Genomic DNA, 19,093 nt, shown 5'->3' with positions numbered 1-19,093 from the left:
AAAGATGAAAATATATTCTGGCCTCACTAGGACAGTCTTATCGTACATCTCTTTTTACAGAGTTATTATTAATAGTGCCCTTTCATTCTAAAAAATGTATTAATTAGGTGAAAAGGTATATGGTTATGCTATCTAGAATAAAATGCTCTCAATTTTACAAACAGGGTAAAATCTGTTTCTTCATGTCTGACCCAGACATACAGGTTGAACATGTGACTAACTGCTGAATTCCCAGGACATTGCTTTGTTCACTTTACCATGCTACCCTCTCAAAGTACAAGGCTGATAATTCGATAGGCATAAAACATATGGAACCTGTGGATTTCACTAAAGGGTAATAAAACATCACTACTTTTGAGCTGCTCCAGTCATTGCAATTTACAGGTGAGGAAAAAATGCTTTGAATGTGCAAATCGTAGTCTAGTACTATCTCCACCCTGAAGGAAAACTCACACATCCCCCACATGGGCTACAAGTCTATTTTTAGCTATACACAGTGGGTGGACAACTAGTTCTTTCCATCCTGGTCTTAGGCATGACCATCTTGTTTCCAGGCTCAATGTACTTTTGCTTCCACTCATAAGTAAGTACTAGAGCTGTAATTAACTTGCCATGGCAACAATGAACAAGCCATGGCAAGAATTTTTCAGTTTAGAACTGGAGACAGTAATGAATAAGTTAAATCATTTTATCTGTCTTCCTTAAAACTTAAATTGCCAACAATTTTCTTTTGATTGATCTTACCAACTAATATGTATTTGAATTTTTATTTCAAATTGTACAAGAGTACCAAAAAAATTATTTTAAAATCACAAGCCTGGTTTCCATGAAGTTAGAACTCTATATAAATGTGTTCATGGTAATAAAAATCATCTTATTTCCAATTGAAACTAAAGATATAATTTATAAAAAGAAAGTAAAAAACATGAGTACTAATAGAAGTTTGCATATCAAAGACATTTCTTAAACTCCCTAATATAGAAGATAAGCCATACCCATTAAATTACCAAACTAGTTTCAAAATGCCCATAAATACTGGTAATCAATCAGCAAAATAGTATTTCACAGAAAAGTGTATATATTAGCAACTGACACCAAATCACTCTTCTCTAAAAGAAAATTTACTAACTTATTAATAATATAAACCAATTCACTGATAATTTCTAACATAACTCCATCTTGCTCTTTTACCACTAAAGGGAAATATTTGTTTCTCTTTAAGACATCCTTGAAGAAATTGTTAAAGCTTTAACTATTTTTATTGGCATATATTCTAACAAGTTTTATAATAACTTAACAGAATAAATAATGATGATGTAAACACTTAGAATATATATGTATATGTGTGTATATATATACACACATATACATATATAGCTGGATTAATCATTAATTTATATTTAACAAATTTTTCCTAAGAAAGGTAGAGAGTTCCTCCTATATGAGATGACAGTTATATAATAACTTAAAGGTAATTTTTGTCCCTTGGGAATTTATGATAATTGACTTTCTTATAGACAAAAACAGCATTAGATGCATTATCAATAAGTTATGCATATTTAAAACTGTTTTCTAGTGAATTTGCACTGACTTAATTTCCCTACTAATAAATACTGTCAATTATCTTTCTGGTCAACAACATCATATTTGCAAGATTCTTTGTTAAGCATGTAGCCTGTTATTACAAAATAAAAGGCAGGCAACTAGCCCGCATGAAACAAAACTCACTTGTTTTCCCTGCCTCTCTCATCTGTCAGGCTGAAATAAGTAACCCCCAAATTTCAAGTTAATATGATTATAAATTTAGAAAACTATCATAACAGAAAAATATATGGTGACATAAATAAGAACATCTTAACTAAATACATATTATCTCTTCATGTAGCTTTCATGTTTGTACAATGAGTTTGCACTAGATTAGGAAAAAATGAGAGTCATAGGAATTCAACAAAAGGACAGAGGCTGTAAAGAAACAAATATTTCCCTTTATTTGATTACATTACATCTACTCATGGGACATTCGAAATAACTGAAGTTCTCAATTTACAGACCTATAAATAATGCTATTTAACTGAATCCAGCCAGCAAATAGCAACATATATCTGAAGCGCTTACTCATGGAAAGTAATTTCCACACCAACTCAGTTTAGTAGCGTATGACAGTAGATTCAGAATAATCAGCATTTGAGAACCAGAACAGTAACACTCAAGAGTACTTTATCAGTAGTGAGTTTGCCTTACTCCTTTGCCAGCTGCACACTGGTAGGTTTTGCTCCAATAGGTATCCCGTATTTGTGTAAAGTGTTAATCAAAATCTCCCGCATGTCGTTGTTGTAGGAATCAAAGTCAAACACATTCCTAACCACACTGGAGAGACCTTCAGCGGGAAATTTCTGTATTCAAAAAAAAAAAAAAAAATTCCCTTATTACCATGTGATAAAATACACGGTATTATAAAGATTTGCCAAACTGACAGAACAATAAGGATCAAATGAACTTTACCAGACCTTTCTTTACTAGCCTTGTCAGATAACTAATAAATACTGATAGGAGGAATATTTTATAGATAGGAGGAATATTTTTCTCTTTGAAGGTTTGCTCTGATGACTTAATATTTTTCTTTTTAAATAAATATCAGAATTTGAGGGGGAACAGTTCTTTCTCTCAAATGTTAAATCGGTACTCAGATCCTGGTGTTCGGTGACTTCCACCACTTTCTGAAATCTCCTGCTTTTAAAATGAGTACTGGATTGACCAAACTTAAAAATGCTATTTAAATAAAGCAGAGTGTTGAATATCTATACAGAAGTATTTAGAGAAGTTACAAGTCTATGACTAAATGAAAAAAAAAGATAAACAAGAAAAGAAGGGAAGAAGAATGTGAAAAGTACAGAGAATAGAGAAATAGGAAGAGCAGAGGGAAGAAAACAAGTACTACTAACAGCTAACTTCACACTGGTGGGGTCGTCTGGGTCCTTTATTGCCTCTGTCTTGATTTTCTTTAGGCGCTGGGATCTGAGCTGGACTTATCATGGTTTTACAGGCAGAACAAAGCTTTCTATTTTCCTTTCTATGTTTTCCTTGGAAGATGGGGATGGAGCAGAGGTCAAGAGTCATTAGGTTGTGACTGTTAGCTTGGAAACCATTATTTGCTATAAAAGTAGAATCTACATGGGCTTTTTGTCTTCTTTACCGAGGTGGGCTATGCATCACAAATGGCTCTAAGGAATTCCATTCTCCTGCCCACTTACTCCATCTTATAAAATTTTCTCACAGTATTTACAGGTATGTAATCAAAATACTGTTAGTTCCCAGTCTGTTTTTTATCTCCAAGTCTTTTTTTTCAAAATGAAAATATTTTTCACTCAGATACCATATGCTTGTTGTATAAAGTCAAACAGTAGTAAAGTTTCCCTGCTGTCTCACTCTCCTGTCTTCCCACGCCCGCCCCGCCACAACCCCCGCAAAAAACCTCCACCAAAGTTCCTAGCTCCTGGGTAATGGCCGTGGCACAGAACCTTGCCAAAGTCAATTCAAAGGTTAAACAGAAAATGTTCATTTAGATTACAGACATTTCATATTATATCACTTGAATCAGAATTATAGAGAAATGGAAAGACTTTGTATAAATTAGGCAGTCTAAAAAAACAAGATTGACGGCTTCTTTTAGACTTTTAGCGTAGGCGTGTGCCATACCTGTAAATGCTTGACTATGTTGACAACTTCTCTGGTAGAATAAGGATAGTTAATAATGCCCTGGTCAGCTAAACTCCTCAGCTCTCCAAAGGCAGCCACGAGCTTCTGAAGGATGGGCTCGGGCACATTGGGGCCATACTGCCTGAGCATCTTGAGCTCCGAGTGGGGTTTGGGATTATCAACTGCATGGCAGCTAAAAATATCACCTACGAGAGAAAAAAGATTCACATTCAGCATGCAACTAATCCATTATAATGCCATAGGAAATATAGAATGGTCGTTAAAAGAGCCATGGGTTGCTCACCAAAGCACTTCTATTTTTAAGTGTGTAAAACTGCACAGAAAGCCTGTCCAAAAATAGGTATAGAGAAAAAGGCAAATAACTAAAGCAAAAGAAAATGACACTGACTGATGTGTGGTTTATTCTACATAGATTTATTTTTGTTAAAAATTGTATAATACTTGAACACAATTTCACTGGGAGATATTCAAATACAAAGAGCAAAAAAGAAGTCCTCTCGTGTCTCTGCTAATCTCACTCCTTCCCCCATAGGCACCCAGTGTTAATAGTTCAGTGTCTTCATTTTTCCATACATATTAGTAGTTTTTAAAATGCATACATACAAACATATATAGTTTTGATAATTTATTCTTTTTCCATTAATTGGAAAATACTCCTCATATGGTTCTGAGACTGCATTTTTAACTTTAACACATGATGAATATCTTCAGAAATTATATACATATACGCATGTCTCTTCATGTATACTAAAAAAGGGGGAATTAGTATCATCACTCTCTAAACAATTGATATCTTGCGCAGGTTGCTAGAATATACTTTAGAAGTAGGTTCTGGAAAAGTAAACCTGCAGAGACAATGTCTAAATTAAAATCAAGAAAAAGGAATGTAGAAACACAAAATATTTCATCCATAATTTAGAAAACTGAGAACATACTAGAAAATATAATCTATGCTCCAGAGAAATGAATTTCTCATATAAATGTTCACATAATTGTGATTCATACTCCAAAGGACAAGGGGCCAAAGGAAGTTAAAGTAAATAGATTTGCATTATTCGGTATGTTCATTTTAGAAGGAAAGGATATTTAGAACTTACTTTGACTTAGAAACCACTCAAATCATTATTTTATTGTTATCATATATACATGAAAGCAACTGAATAAAATGCAACCATGACACCTTCATGCTTCTATCTCATAAGCTAAACCCATTCAAATACAAACGTGAAGAACAGCGTTTGTCTTTTTTGCTGAAAATCAAATGTAACACTAATATAAAACTGTATTTGAACCCTTATCCATTCATTCATCAAATAAGTATTAAATGCCTTCTATGTGCCAAGTAATACTCTACGTACTTTATATAACTCAGAGATCAAAACCACAAAAACCCCTGTCCTCATGCAGCCTATAGTCTGGCATGGGGAGACAATAAACAATAATTACAAATGTTAGAAACTGTATGTTTCAAGGAAAAAAGGGAAAGCACACTATAGGACATCAGAAATGGTGATGGTGGGGGAAGTCAGTCGGGTAGGCCTCACTGAGAAGGTGACAATTGGGCAAATGCAGATATATGAGGGAACAGCATGGCAGGTAAAGCTAACGCAAAGGCCCTAAGGCGAGCACAGCTGGCCTGTTCAAGAGGCAGGAGAGCAGAGCGGCTGGAAGAGGGTGAGTGCCGAGGAGAGCAGCACAGAGCAGAGCAGGAAGCAAGGTCAGCGAGGTAAGAGGATGTAAGAGACGAGCGTGCCTCTGGAGAAGTTCTACGCGTGTCGAGCATATTCATGTAACATATCCCCCTTGCCTTTTAGTCTCTATTAATTCAAATGGTCGACTACTACACACGCCGTTCTTATTGTTTCACTTAATATATTTCCAGGATTTTGTTTGGTATCAGCATGAGCAAAGTTATCCCATTTGTTTGTAACAGCTGCACAGTAATCTACTGTGTGGATATAACAGAATTTCTTCATTCAGTCCCATTTGGATAGACATGTGGGTTGTTTTCTTCTTTTTCCTTTTTTATGCTACTATAAACAATGCTATATTGCCTATCCTTGTACTTTAATCATTGCACGGGGAATATCCCTAGTTAAATTCCTTATGTGGAATTGCTAGATCAAAAAGTGCCATGGACATACATACACTACCAAATGTAAAACAGATAGCTAGTGGGAAGCAGCCGCATAGCACAGGGAGATCAGCTCGTAGCTTTGTGTCCACCTAGAGGGGTGGGATAGGGAGGGTGGGAGGGAGATGCAAGAGGGAGGAGATATGGGGATATATGTATATGTATAGATGATTCACTTTGTTATACAGCAGAAACTAACACACCATTGTAAAGCAATTATACTGCAACAAAGATGTTTAAAAAAAGAAAAATCCTACTAGGAGACTGAGCTCGCTTCACGTTGAGTATGGAATGCCCAGTATCCAGAATTACCTACTTGCCACAGAGAAACGAAGCTATTCTTAAAGGCTCCTGATGCTTCAGTTTATCCCAGGGCCTCTCCAATCAATGAGAATCAGTCTCCCCAGAGCTGGCCTCAAACCTTTTCATAGGGGGATATGATGAAAACCAAACACTAAAAACCGTTCCTTATTTTGTGTTTTACTCTAAGAGGCCCTAAATAACAAAGTATAGTTTAGTTGTGTAAGAAAACACATAGATATGAAGCCATTCTAATACTTATCTGAGTGACCCTAAAAAAAGAATCTCTCTGTCATGGACATATACACACTAACAAACGTAGTAAGGTAGATAGCTAGTGGGAAGCAGCCGCATGGCACAGGGATATTGGCTCTGGCTCGGTGCTTTGTGACAGCCTGGAGGGGTGGAATAGGGAGGGTGGGAGGGAGGGAGACGCAAGAGGGAAGACATATGGGAACATATGTATATGTATAACTGATTCACTTTGTTATAAAGCAGAAACTAACACACCATTGTAAAGCAATTATACCCCAATAAAGATGTTAAAAAAAAAAAAATCTCTCTGACTATGATACTCTCCTTCTCTAAAATGGGGATAACACATACTCTCACAAGGTGGCTGTGATGATGACAGCACATGATAGCATTCAGTGATAGCCATTACAGTATTGTTACTAAGACAATATTTTTACTGTTATTGCTATTGTTTTTATTATTATTATCAATATTCTTTTTACCTAAGGTGCCGAAGAAATCATTGCCTAGGAAAGGAAATCCAGGTCTGTTGGCCAGAACGATCATCCTAAAGTCAGGATGGATCACAACAACATTTTCTCTTCCATTGACTAATGCAGAATCTGAAAAACATAATTTCTATTTATTCTTTATAGATATTTAATAATTCTTAAGAGTATCAAGTTACAGCCTTTAAAATCACATAAGTAGTCATACTGTTCAATGGTAAAACAACTCTAAGAAATCTGGCTGTAACAATTTGGCTGCAGAAAACAAAAACATTTTTGAGAAAGTTTGCTTAGCAACAGAATACTGATAAAGCGTATACTAAACTATACGGGAACTTGCATTTTTATGTAAATTAAATGCATGTCTAAAAAGCAAACTTGTCTAAATGTTGTCTTATGGTACTTAAAACTTGGCTTGAGATGCTATTATTCCTTTAAAAAAAGAATCTATTACAGTAGATAATCCAAAGAATACGCAAAGGATAATCCAAACATCCTTTAGTTGTTATCCAATCAGCAGCTGCATCACTTTGCATAAAGCCTTCATTCTGTAGCTAAGGAGGAATTCCTGTTTAGATTATGCACCCTGAAACTTAACCACATAGAATAAAGGTCTTGACCACCTAGTCAATTCATTAGAGCAAAGGTGATTAATTTCCATTCAAGGGATTCTACCATAGTTCTTAAAATACATAATTTCAAGTTGACTGGAACTTTCTTCGTGCAAACGTTTAAGGTATTAAAGGAAGTGAATATTATATACTACTTGCTGATGTACATTTCAGATAGAACTGCTGGGCCAAACAATAATTTAAGATAGTAAAAACTTTATTATGGTTATTTTAAGAAGAAATACCTGTCATCTGGGTTTATTTAAATCTTAGCCTTAGGCTGTCCATCTTTAAGAAATGATAGTTGTGAAACACCTGGAGTTTTACCTGAGATGAGTCTGTGAGAACTTATACTTGTATTTTTTTATGATACCAAAAAGTAACCTTCCAATGTGCCATATATTCACATGCTAATACCACCATTAGTTTTAACGTTTGATCTCCACTAATTTCAGTAGCGGTAAATACAAGGGTATGCGGTCACACACAAAATTTACTTAATTAGTTAACTAAAATAAAAATAGCAATAAAACATGAAAATTTTAAAAGGCAAAGAAAATGAGAAACATAGCCGTAGAAGTGATGCTTTATGAAACCATGTTCGAAAGAGCTTCAGTTGCTCTTGTGTTTAAAATGTCATCTACAATCAAACTTGAATTTAAGAATTATGATGACTCCTTTGCTTGTAGACTATCCTTCAAAAATATATTAAAAAAATGTAAAGGGTTACCAGGACATAGTCACTGTTTAACTATAAGTTTGTTTCAGCGATTCTTTCTTGCTTTCCATTTCACTGTCCTCGTAATGCCTCTAAAAAGGGCAGGAAGCATTCTAATCTTAAGAGTCTGAATGATCTTTCTAAAAGATAGTAATCAGGCTGTTTAAGTCAAATTCTCATTTTTTCCCATAAATTCATTGTGACACTGAAATGTTAGAATACTTTTATTAGTGCTGAGTTTCCTAGGCTTAGAAACAGCAGTCTTGCAATGACAGTGCCCAAGAAGAAGTCTCTGTGGTGATGCACTTGTACATTTTTATGGAGTCTTCTGTTTATACTCTCTTTGAATATTGAAGATTTCAGTTATTAGTCTCAACTTGTTTGGTTCCTTACTATTGACTGTATATTTTTAATGGCTAGTTATAGATCTTCAAGTCTTTTCATGACACAAAAATTTTGTATTAGAAACCAGAAAATGTTCTCACATTGCATTAGACAATTTTTCCTTGTAGCTTAAACAGACTTATGAGATTTATCTATGTACATCTCCCCTAACAACAACAACAAAAATAAAATAAAAGGAGGAAGATACTCCAAAACAGAGAATAACTAACTTCTTCCTGAAGCTGGTATGTGTGTGTAATATATGTATACACACCGATATATTCATACATATATATGATAGATATAAAATGCCCAGCAATTTTTTTCTAATTATACTGAGCTAATAACATTAATTTTAATATTATGAGTAACAGAAATGTGATAGAGCTTTAAAAATTCCAGATAACAATGAAAGAAAATAAATTGCACACAAATAATTGAGATGAGTATACAAAGGATTATATGTTTGTATTCTCAGAGTAGAAAAACTATGAAGCCGATTTGTCCTAAAACTACGATTGAAATGCTCAAAGATGCTCTCTGGCTATACGAAAGTGAAACTGACAAAGCTAGATTCAGACATATTGAATTTTACAAATAACTGTCAATACAGACAACTTGACTTATATTAACTTGTGCTTGTTTGCAGATAAATAGCCAGCCAAGTGTGTGATTTGATACCAGAGATGTAAAAATTGCATATACTGAAAGAAAAGTTGCTTTTTTATACTCACTTGCAACAATGCGCCTTCCATCTGCTAGAATCATTTCTCCATTTTCTACTAGAGTTTTTAAAATACAGGTGACATTTGTTGGGGCTTTGTCTGCTTCATCTACTACCAGAACATGACCCAATTTTACTGCTTTAACCTTTGAAGACAGAACATTTACCATAAACAAAAAAATGAAAGCAAACGTTTTAAAAATGTCATCACTCATTGATTTGGATTTATAATAGGTGGTTTTATGTAAGTTATAAATACACTATCACAAAACTGTCTGTAGCAGAGCCGGAAACAAAATTTATGGATCTCTACCAAAAGCTTCTCATAGTTACTAAACGGCTAACTCTGCAGTAAGCACTTTACTTTCCTTCAGCTTCATAATTATCCCTATGCTGGCGGAATTCACAACATTTCACACCCCAGGGTAGGGGAGTATTAAAACAAGTATAACGAATAGGGAAATTAAAGTGCCATGGGGGTTAAGAGGAGTGAGACATCACAATCAATACTGGATATCAGAACGTTGCACTTGTGATGGCTCTAAAAGAGTGTATGATTTTAAGAGATGAGATCAGTATGTACGGTGAGGAGATGGGTAGTCAAGACAAAGAAAATCAATGGCCAAACTCAAGAAATCCTGCAGCCCACTGAGGGAAGAGTGAATATGAATATCTATCTTGGCTGAAGCAGACGTTAAATGTAAGAAAAGAGAGAATAGGATCTGAAAGGGTAGATTGGGTCTCTACTACTAAAAAGTTGCCTGCCAGACCAAAAAATCTTGATCTTGATCTCACTAAATAATAGGATGTAATTAAAGATTTATGAGTTCAGACATGATAACAATGGAGTTTGGAGCTACACGTTAGTACATTTAATCCTGTAGAAATATGCGGAATAGACTAAAAGGGGAGTACCATAACAATTTGGTAAAACAGTGGTGTGAGGACCTGATTTTAGGGAAGGAGGCATGGGAGAAAAATGGAAATAAAAAGCATTATATTGATCTGAAGAGTTTTCCAGAGGGATAATCTATAGCCTTGGCTACTGATCAGATGGGAAGAAGTGAAAGGAAAAATAAGAAAGAGTTCCAGGTCTTAGATGACTAAGTGGTGACATTATTAGAAGAAAGGTAAAAGTTCGGAAAAATCCTTAAAAACATTTTTAGAGAGTGGATAGGAGGGAGTTTCCCGGTGGCCTCATGATTAGGACCTGGTACTTTCATTGCCATGGCCCGGGTTAAATCCCTGGTCACGGAACTGAGATCCTGCAAGCTGAGCGGCATGGCCAAAAATTAAAAAAAAAATAAAATAAAGAGTGCATAGGAGGTGATAGTCAATGAATTTCAATGTAAACCCAAAGATTATTTTTTTACATAGTAAGAAATATAAAATGGACCATATCATAAACTTTTATCATTACATAATTTTGGCAAATAATTTTAAGGAAATATAGATCAAGACACAGATGATTCTCTCTACCACAAATATTTTATTACATATTCTAATAAATGAATAAGGATTTTTCCTTTTAATTTTAGCGTAAAAATAAGCTGAATTTAAAAAAAGAGAGAAAACGTGTAGCTTCTACTCCTAACTCCAGCCTTCACATCTTTGTTCACAGAAAAGTCGGTTCTAATCTGGCTGAATTCAGGCAGGAGGTCCTAAAGACTCCCATCGCTGGGGTCTGGACCACAGAGGTTCTCATGGTGGCTTATTTGTGCCATTGCTGCCGAGGAGTTATCTACACAGAGAGGTGTGCCTGGCAGGCCAGATTTCTTTGCATCTTATGTGAGACGCTGAGGAATGATCTTCTCAGCTGCCTAAAACATTGGGTGAATATTTTATTAATTAAAATCATTTTTTAAAACATTCTAGAAGCATTATCTAATTTCGAAGTCTGTACATCTGAAAACAGCAAACTTCTTTCTTTTTTCAAAATTCTGGAATAGAAAAGTAATCATTAGAGGATATCAAAATCTCTCACTCTGGAGAGAGAAGAACAGAATAAGAAAACATGTTATTTTCCCAGTAATTTGCATTCAAATATCCATTCTCCTAATGACATATGAATGAGTGTTTTCCAGTTAAGACTGAAACATATTGGAACCAATGGGAGATTTCTCACCCTCAAAGGCTGAAATATAATTATCATTCAAAAAAATACATTTGAGAATATTCATATAATTGTATTACTAACCAAAGGTGAGTCTTCATACACAATAAGTCCATCTTTAACAGAAGGCTGAAGAGTAAGGGTCTGGACCGTGGTGTCCCTAAAGTTAAACCAACACATTTTATAGTAAGTAAGGAAATAAACTGACATTTGATCACGAATAAAATATAACACAAGAGCATTTCTTTTTTCACCCCCATCCAGCTTTCCCTAAGATGAATAAAAAAGCAAATGAAATTCCAGTCAGCAATAGTATTTTGTTGATGTCAATATAAATTACAACGGTTTGGGAATTAATCCAAGTTTACAGATTATCCAGGTTTTTTACTTCTCTTTTTTCTTCCAGTAATTTCCCTTGTGACCATTTCACTCCTCATATAACTCCCTGAAGGTGAAAAGGAGAAATTTTAAAAAATATATTTGTATTTTATATACAATATTTAGATTCGTTAAAAATAATTTTGATGGTGAGTTTGGTGATGACTGGCATGCTGGCGTGGCCAATTATAGCAGGTCTGTGAATTACACTTTCTGGCCCAATCTGCCATCACTAGGTGCAAAAGCAAGACTGTCTCACCTCACTCCAGGAACCATGGGATTTTGAACATTTCTGCTAGGATTAGGGCAATCCATTTTACTTTCTTAATTCTACCTACTACTATTTACCTGACTCTCCTTTAGATCAGGATTTTCAAAAGTACTAATAGTGAGTTATCTTGATGTTATGCACCTCCACACATGATGAGATATGAAGTTCACATCACCTATGAATATTCTTGCCAAAAATGTGTGTATATAGGCTGTTGGTTATAGGTAGGTGCAGACATTTTTTAAGGAGATCGATTTCATATCTTCACCTTCTGCATATACTCTATCTAAAAAATAAAAAATCCTACGGCCATCCTGACCATGTCGTACAGAGAATTAAATTACTTCCAAAATGTGAGTAGCATCTTTCTTTACAAGAGTTCAAACTTATCTTTTCAAACTACGCTACCACTTATTCAACGTAAAATGTGAAGTCACCACCGTGTTGTTTTGAGCACCTTCTCTGTGTAAGATACTATTTGGAATGTGAACTTCAGACCTCAGTGCCATAATATACTTCCGAGACTTCTACCCAAATGCTAAATTTTATCACAATTATTAAAATATAAAATGTGATTCTATTAAAAAAAGACCTAATAAATACTACATGACAATCACTGATAAAGCAAACTTAAGATATCACTCAAATCATTTTTTGCCTTAGCAAAACAAATTTAATCAAAATCAGTTAATTGCATCGAAAGGCAGTTTGTGGAGTAGCGGAAAAAACCCTTTGGAGTCAGACCATACGGGATTCAAATTCTAGTTCTTGCCACTTATTAACTAGATGATTTTGAGTAAATAATAAAACCTACCCAGAAATATCACTGATAGAACGCTTGGGAAAGTATCTAGCACAATATATGGCAGATAGAAAGAGTAAAATGACATGCCAGCTTTATCTATTTGTTGTGATCATTACTGCTGCTGCTGTGACTAAAAGTTCCTTTCCTGTGTAACTTCTACTTGACCTTCAGGTTTTTAGCACAGATGATACTTCTTAGAAAGCCCCTGTGGACCCTTTTTAGACCAATTAGGTGGCTTTGCTGTATGTTCCCTTTGAGTCCTGGGTCACCCCTATTTCAGTCCTTACCACACTATATCGTAGTTGCTTATTTTTACTATCTGTCGTTCTACTCAGACTGTTAAGATTTCAGAGTGTAGACCATATCTACCTTATTCCTCATCCTGTCCCCAGCATCTAGTGGATGTCTGACTCACAGGATGAATTTAATAAATCTTTGTTGAATAAATGAATCCATGAATGAAATGAACAAAAATGTTAACAGTTAAAAGTGCAACATACAGTATATGGACTTCAAAATATATTGGATCATGGAACTCTTTTTTTTTAACAGAGAATCTGGAACTACAGAACCCACTTTAATAAACGTTGGGTTAGACTAAGGCTGACTCTAAGGTAAGGAATCTTCCTAATTCACTTATGAGTGTATATCAGAAGGTACAGTCATGTTGAGACGTACACTTGGGATTGACTAGTCAGGGGACGGAGGGGGAGATGGTCTACATCCATCATGGATTTCAAATTGAGTTGGATTTACACTTATTACTGTAGCAGGAAACTTCTGCATCAGAGTTCTCATTTACCAGGGCTTGAGCAAGTATGTTGGCAGTACGATTATTGACATTTACAATTTCTAGACTACCTGACTTTTTTTGCACCTAGGTTGAAAGGCTTCTCCCTCTAACTTGACTAAACAGTGATTGGTTTCTTCAATTTATTCCCTGGAGGTCTGGCCTATTGCCATTCCTGACCTCTGTTCCAAGCTCCCAGCCTCATACCGGCTCTCATGGACCTGGTGCCTGTCTGGTGATCTACTGTTTGCTATAGCCTTAGCACTACACTTTATAAAGAATTCAACATTATTCTTTTATCTTCACTAACTTTCAAATTGAAATGTATCTAAAATAAAGCCTTGAGGGATGTTAAAGGAAAGTGAAAATATATTGTGACATGTATTGGTGATTATCAACTTTAGTATGACTAAAATGTTTCTTATGCAATATAATGATATATAGTCACACATCCATTTTTTGTATCCCTGGGTCTCATAAATTTACTGTAGGATATACTTTATGCTCTAGTCTGCTAAATTTTTTTTAGGGTTTTAAACAAATAAGAACAGAGTTTAATGAATATCACTTAAATTCACTGTTAATATCCTGGCAATACAGAAGGGGGTAAGTGAGGAAGAGAAAGAGACATGTTCACACAGATTTTTTACAGCAACATAGTGAATTTCACACCTCAGCTGTCATATATTTAATGGGCAACAACATGACACCTCCCAGAACTGAAATGGAAAAAGGAACTCTTGTATCATTGTCAGTAGAAAGGAAATTCAGCCATTACCCTAATAATTAGAGTGCTTCATAGCAGATTAAGAACAGGAAATTCAAGCTGAATTCCAATTTTAAAAAGGCAAATGAAATTGTTCTATAACACTTGAATTCTGATAGCATACAATTTGCCAAATTAGATTTCTCAAAAGACTTTTGTGTTAGAAATAAAAACCATAGGTTTGAGAGAACAAGCGTAAAACAGATGATTCCCAAAAAGGACAACAAATGAGGATAAATACCAATGGGAATCATGGGTTTCAGTGGAGTAGGCTATGAGAAAGAGGAGCTTAAAGGAAAAAAGTGGCTTTGTTCTATTCTTATTATTGGTCCTTTGTCTTATATATCAAAGGATTGCAAAGGCTAGCAAAATATGTAAAATTACATTCAACTTTTAAAAAATGGATTGGCTTATATGTAAGTCCCTTATTATATAAGAGTAGAAAATAACCCACTGGGCTTCCCTGGTGGCACAGTGGTTGAGAGTCCGCCTGCCGATGCAGGGGACACGGGTTTGTGCCCCGGTCCGGGAAGATCCCACATGCCGCGGAGCGGCTGGGCCCGTGAGCCATGGCCGCTGAGCCTGTGCGTCCGGAGCCTGTGCTCTGCAACGGGAGAGGCCACAACAGTGAGAGGCCCGCATACCTCACAAAAAAAAAAAAAAAAAAAAAAAAAGAACCCACTATCTTCTGATTAGTACTTCATACAACAAGAAAAAAGCTTGCTTTTCCAAGGTATCTTACAATATTATAAACTTCAACAAAGTAAATGATCAGATGGCTATTGTCACAGTAGCATGTGAATTGACTCGTAAAGACAATATAATGATTCTTTTTCAGAAAATATTTGATTAAAATCATTGCTTTGTATTTAGGAGCATCTTGGATCAAAAGATATTTATTCTCCGCACAAATAAGCAACGACCCTAAGAGAATATTTTATTTGTTACAATTTCAATTCTATTATGATTTGTTCCTCTCAATAACAGCTTTGAAACATAAACTCATAAAAGTTGAAATAGACTCAACAATTTCAACAATACTGAGGAGAAGAAATCACATCTTAGTAACATTTCCTTAGCCTACAGTTTAATAAAGGGATGTCTTTCCAGTACATAACAGTTATCAGCAATGCTTGAGGAATTAATTAGAATGTTCAGCTAATTGCTGACATTTATGTTAGCACCAATTGTTCTCACTTCTTACTCTCTTACAAACTAAAGCAGTCCATCAATTAAAGCCTGTGTCAATAAAGGGGCTACTCAAAGAAATATGGTGCTAAACTCTAGTCTTCTTTTAACTCTGTGATTTTAAAGTTTTTTTTTTAAGTTGGAGTTATTAATGTTTCAATAGTAATTTAAAATGATTCCAGATGCAATAAAAAGTAATTAGATTGAATAAAGACCAGGTTTTTATTAAACTAAGGAAAGAAAATTGGCCTCTGGAGAGCAAGCACAATCCGTTCTCGCAACGTTGCGTATAAAGGTACATTAAGCTAATATCTTCGAATTTATTGAGGAGCAAAAGATCTCAAAATAGCAATGTTTACTCTGAGGATAATATTTTAGTAAGTTGCATTTAAATTGGTTTATGGTTAGCTGTCTTTTAGAAAAACAATAATAGTTAAACACAAGGGTGACGGAAGAAAAAAGACACACAAGAGTTTTAAATAGCTAATAGAAATCTTCTCTAACTTTGTAGTTCATTAAAATAGAGATGGCTACAGTAACAGTCCACTCATTATTATAAGCCAAGCATGAGAAAGGAAAGATAGAATATGGCACTTAGGAGGCACTTAACAAATATTTGCTCAATATTTTAAAAAGTGGGATGATTATAAAAATCATCTATAAAAATAGAATTAAACGGTAATTTTCACAAATAAGATACAACCATACCATTACTTGAGAAGTGCTGTTGAAGGATATTTTCAAGTGAAGAAGTCATGGAATAAACAAGAACATCACTTCCACAAGGCTTATTTTAAAGCAAGCAATGAAATAAAGATAAGATGTATTACTAATAATTATCACTAATAAAAGAGAGAGTGGTACTTAGACACAGGGGATGCAAACAAATTTGAGAATTAATTAAATTTGAGAATAAATTAATGTTTACAAATATTCTGGGCTCTCTGAACACTCCCTTCCTACCTTGCCTATGAAAGACATATTTATTTTGCCATGTTGGGGAAGAAACTTCCCTGAGCCCTCAAACGGAAACAGTCATTAATATAAGCAGTATTGCCATACACTACAAAAAAAGGAAGACAAAAATTAACTACGATTATTGCAGTGTTAGTTGAAAACCAGCACTGGCCTACATGTGAATCCTCCTAGTTTGGTCAATCACTTAAGTTCTTTTTTTTTTAAGATTTTCTTTTCTTTTTTTTTTTTGATGTGGACCATTTTTAAAGTCTTCATTGAGTTTGTTACAATATTGCTTCTGTTTCATGTTTTGGTTTTTTGGCCGTGAGGCATGTGGGATCTTAGCTCCCTGACCAAGGATCGAACCCACAGCCCCTGCATTGGAAGGTGAAGTCTCAACCACTGAACTGCCAGGGAAGTCCCAATCACTTAAACTCTTGAAACCCAAGATGACTCATCTCTACAGAGGGAATCAAAATAGAACATATGAGGAAATACAGTAGAGTAAAAAGTAAGAAAGATAAAAGTGAGAGAGACATTATTATTATATGTGCTTTGAATGCTGTGAGGGAAAAGTCCTTTTAGTAAGATAAACAAAATATTTTTTCTGCCAAAGTGACTCCGGCTCTTAAAATACTTGTTTTGGAGGACAGATAGTTTATTTAGTTGTCAATCATGTCCAGATGCATAAAATGCTAACAAACCAGAAAAGGAAGGAAGACATTAGGGGGATAGTATTTATGGAAGGAATTCTACTGTGGTGCAGCACTTTGCTCTCCAGAGGTAGAATCTTCTGGGAACAGCAGGTAGAAAATAGCCACAGCAAAACAGTCATCTGATGGAAGCTAAAATTTTCAAAATAGTTTTCAAAATCTACTTACCCTCCTTACCACGTCTCCTAGCAATATAGTAATACTTATTAAAAAAGAAATTCCTCCAATATTCAAAGCCACGCTGATAATCAAATACTTTAACAAAATCTGAACATTTTATAAGTTGTCTAGTCTTTAAAAATAAATATACTAAGATAGAATATTAAACACAGGATCTTTTGTCTTTACTCTGAAAACTAGCTTTCTGGCTTGGTAAATTTTAGGGACTCAAAATGACCTAATTTCTTTGTAGGAACTTCATTTCCCCTTTACCAGACAAAAAAAGAAAAACAATATGCATGCCTCTTACTTAACTTTCCCTCTGACATTAAATAAGGCATTTTCTAAACAGTTTTTGAAAAGGAATAAAATGAGATGAAGATTAAAGTACAAAACTAAATAAGTGTACAAAGATGCACACACAGAAGAAACCAGAGTGTGAGGCGGGTGAATATTGTATCCACTGGATAAATCTTTATCAGAAAATATAGTATCGGGCTTCCCTGGTGGCGCAGTGGTTAGGAGTCCGCCTGCCGATGCAGGGGACACAGGTTCGTGCCCCGGTCCGGGAGTATCCCACATGCCTCGGAGCAGCTGGGCCCGTGAGCCATGGCCGCTGGGTCTGTGTGTCCAGAGCCTGTGCTCCGCAACGGGAGAGGCCACAGCAGTGAGAGGCCCGCGTACCGCCAAAAAAAAAAGAAAATATAGTATCTAGTAATTTATATTTTTAAATGCCTCGTTAATTGGGTAACAACATAAAAGTTTGATAGAGTGAAAAATTAAGTGAATACATTTTCATATCAGGATATACCATAATTATTCATTCAATAAATATTTACTGGACATCTATTAATGGGCACTGCTTTAGATAAGATGGATAAGTATCTGTGAAAGTAAACATTCCTTCCTTTGCTGAGCTTAAATTCGTAATATATTTAAGTAAACTTATATTACCATACTAATAATGTGCCACCTTTGACACAGCAGAAACTGGATCTTGCATGAAATTAAATATCAAAAGATATTTTACCACAGGCAATTCAAAATAAAGTTAAAATAAGTATTTTTGATCACTAAGACAAATGATAAACAGCCTTCGACTATTTTTTTTTTTTTTTTTTTTTTTTTGCGGTACGCGGGCCTCTCACTCTTCTTGCCTCTCCCGTCGCGGAGCACAGGCTCAGGCCACGCAGGCTCAGCGGCCATGGCTCACGGGCCCAGCCACTCCGCGGCATGTGGGATTTTCCGAGACCAGGGCACGAACTCGCGTCCTCTGCATCGGCAGGCGGGCTCTCAACCACTGCGCCACCAGGGAAGCCCAGCCTTCGACTATTTAAGTCAGAGAAGACCTAAGTCCACCAGCTCTCCATGAAACTGGTCAGGCATGCCTCTGATGGTTAATAACCCAAAATACACCTCCTGTGCGATACTTACAGCTTAAAATTTACTATGTAAATTGCATTTTGTATTACCATAATAGTATTCGGCATACTATAATCCATGAATTATTTTATCCTAATTTCTGGTTGTTCATCAACTTGAAACAATTCCCAGTGCTCTGGTTTATTTATCACACTTGAACCACTTGAGTCAAATAGAAAACAGTATGTAAATAAGCATTC

General features: G+C 35.3%; 1 protein-coding gene across 6 annotated transcripts in view; it reads right to left on the bottom strand.

Annotated features, from left to right (window-relative positions):
* The window catches only part of VWA8 (von Willebrand factor A domain containing 8), a 364,937-nt gene that overhangs the window by 146,857 nt on the left and 198,987 nt on the right, over positions 1-19,093 (bottom strand). For all 6 annotated transcript variants that reach the window (XR_012327693.1, XR_012327692.1, XM_073795252.1 and 3 more), the window contains exons 22-26: positions 11,529-11,604; positions 9,342-9,477; positions 6,889-7,008; positions 3,697-3,902; positions 2,242-2,393 (exon numbers count right to left, since the gene is read on the bottom strand). Coding sequence is in view for 4 of the 6 variants with exons in the window: in XM_073795252.1 (XP_073651353.1) it covers positions 2,242-2,393; positions 3,697-3,902; positions 6,889-7,008; positions 9,342-9,477; positions 11,529-11,604 (690 nt within the window). In the remaining 2 variants the exon portion in view is untranslated. The remainder of the gene's footprint in view (positions 1-2,241; positions 2,394-3,696; positions 3,903-6,888; positions 7,009-9,341; positions 9,478-11,528; positions 11,605-19,093) is intronic.

The sequence above is a fragment of the Tursiops truncatus genome, chromosome 18 (assembly GCF_011762595.2).
Source record: "Tursiops truncatus isolate mTurTru1 chromosome 18, mTurTru1.mat.Y, whole genome shotgun sequence".
Lineage (NCBI taxonomy): Eukaryota > Metazoa > Chordata > Mammalia > Artiodactyla > Delphinidae > Tursiops > Tursiops truncatus.
The sequence above is the reverse complement of the archived record's forward strand: the minus strand, read 5'-3'. Positions and strand labels throughout refer to the sequence as shown.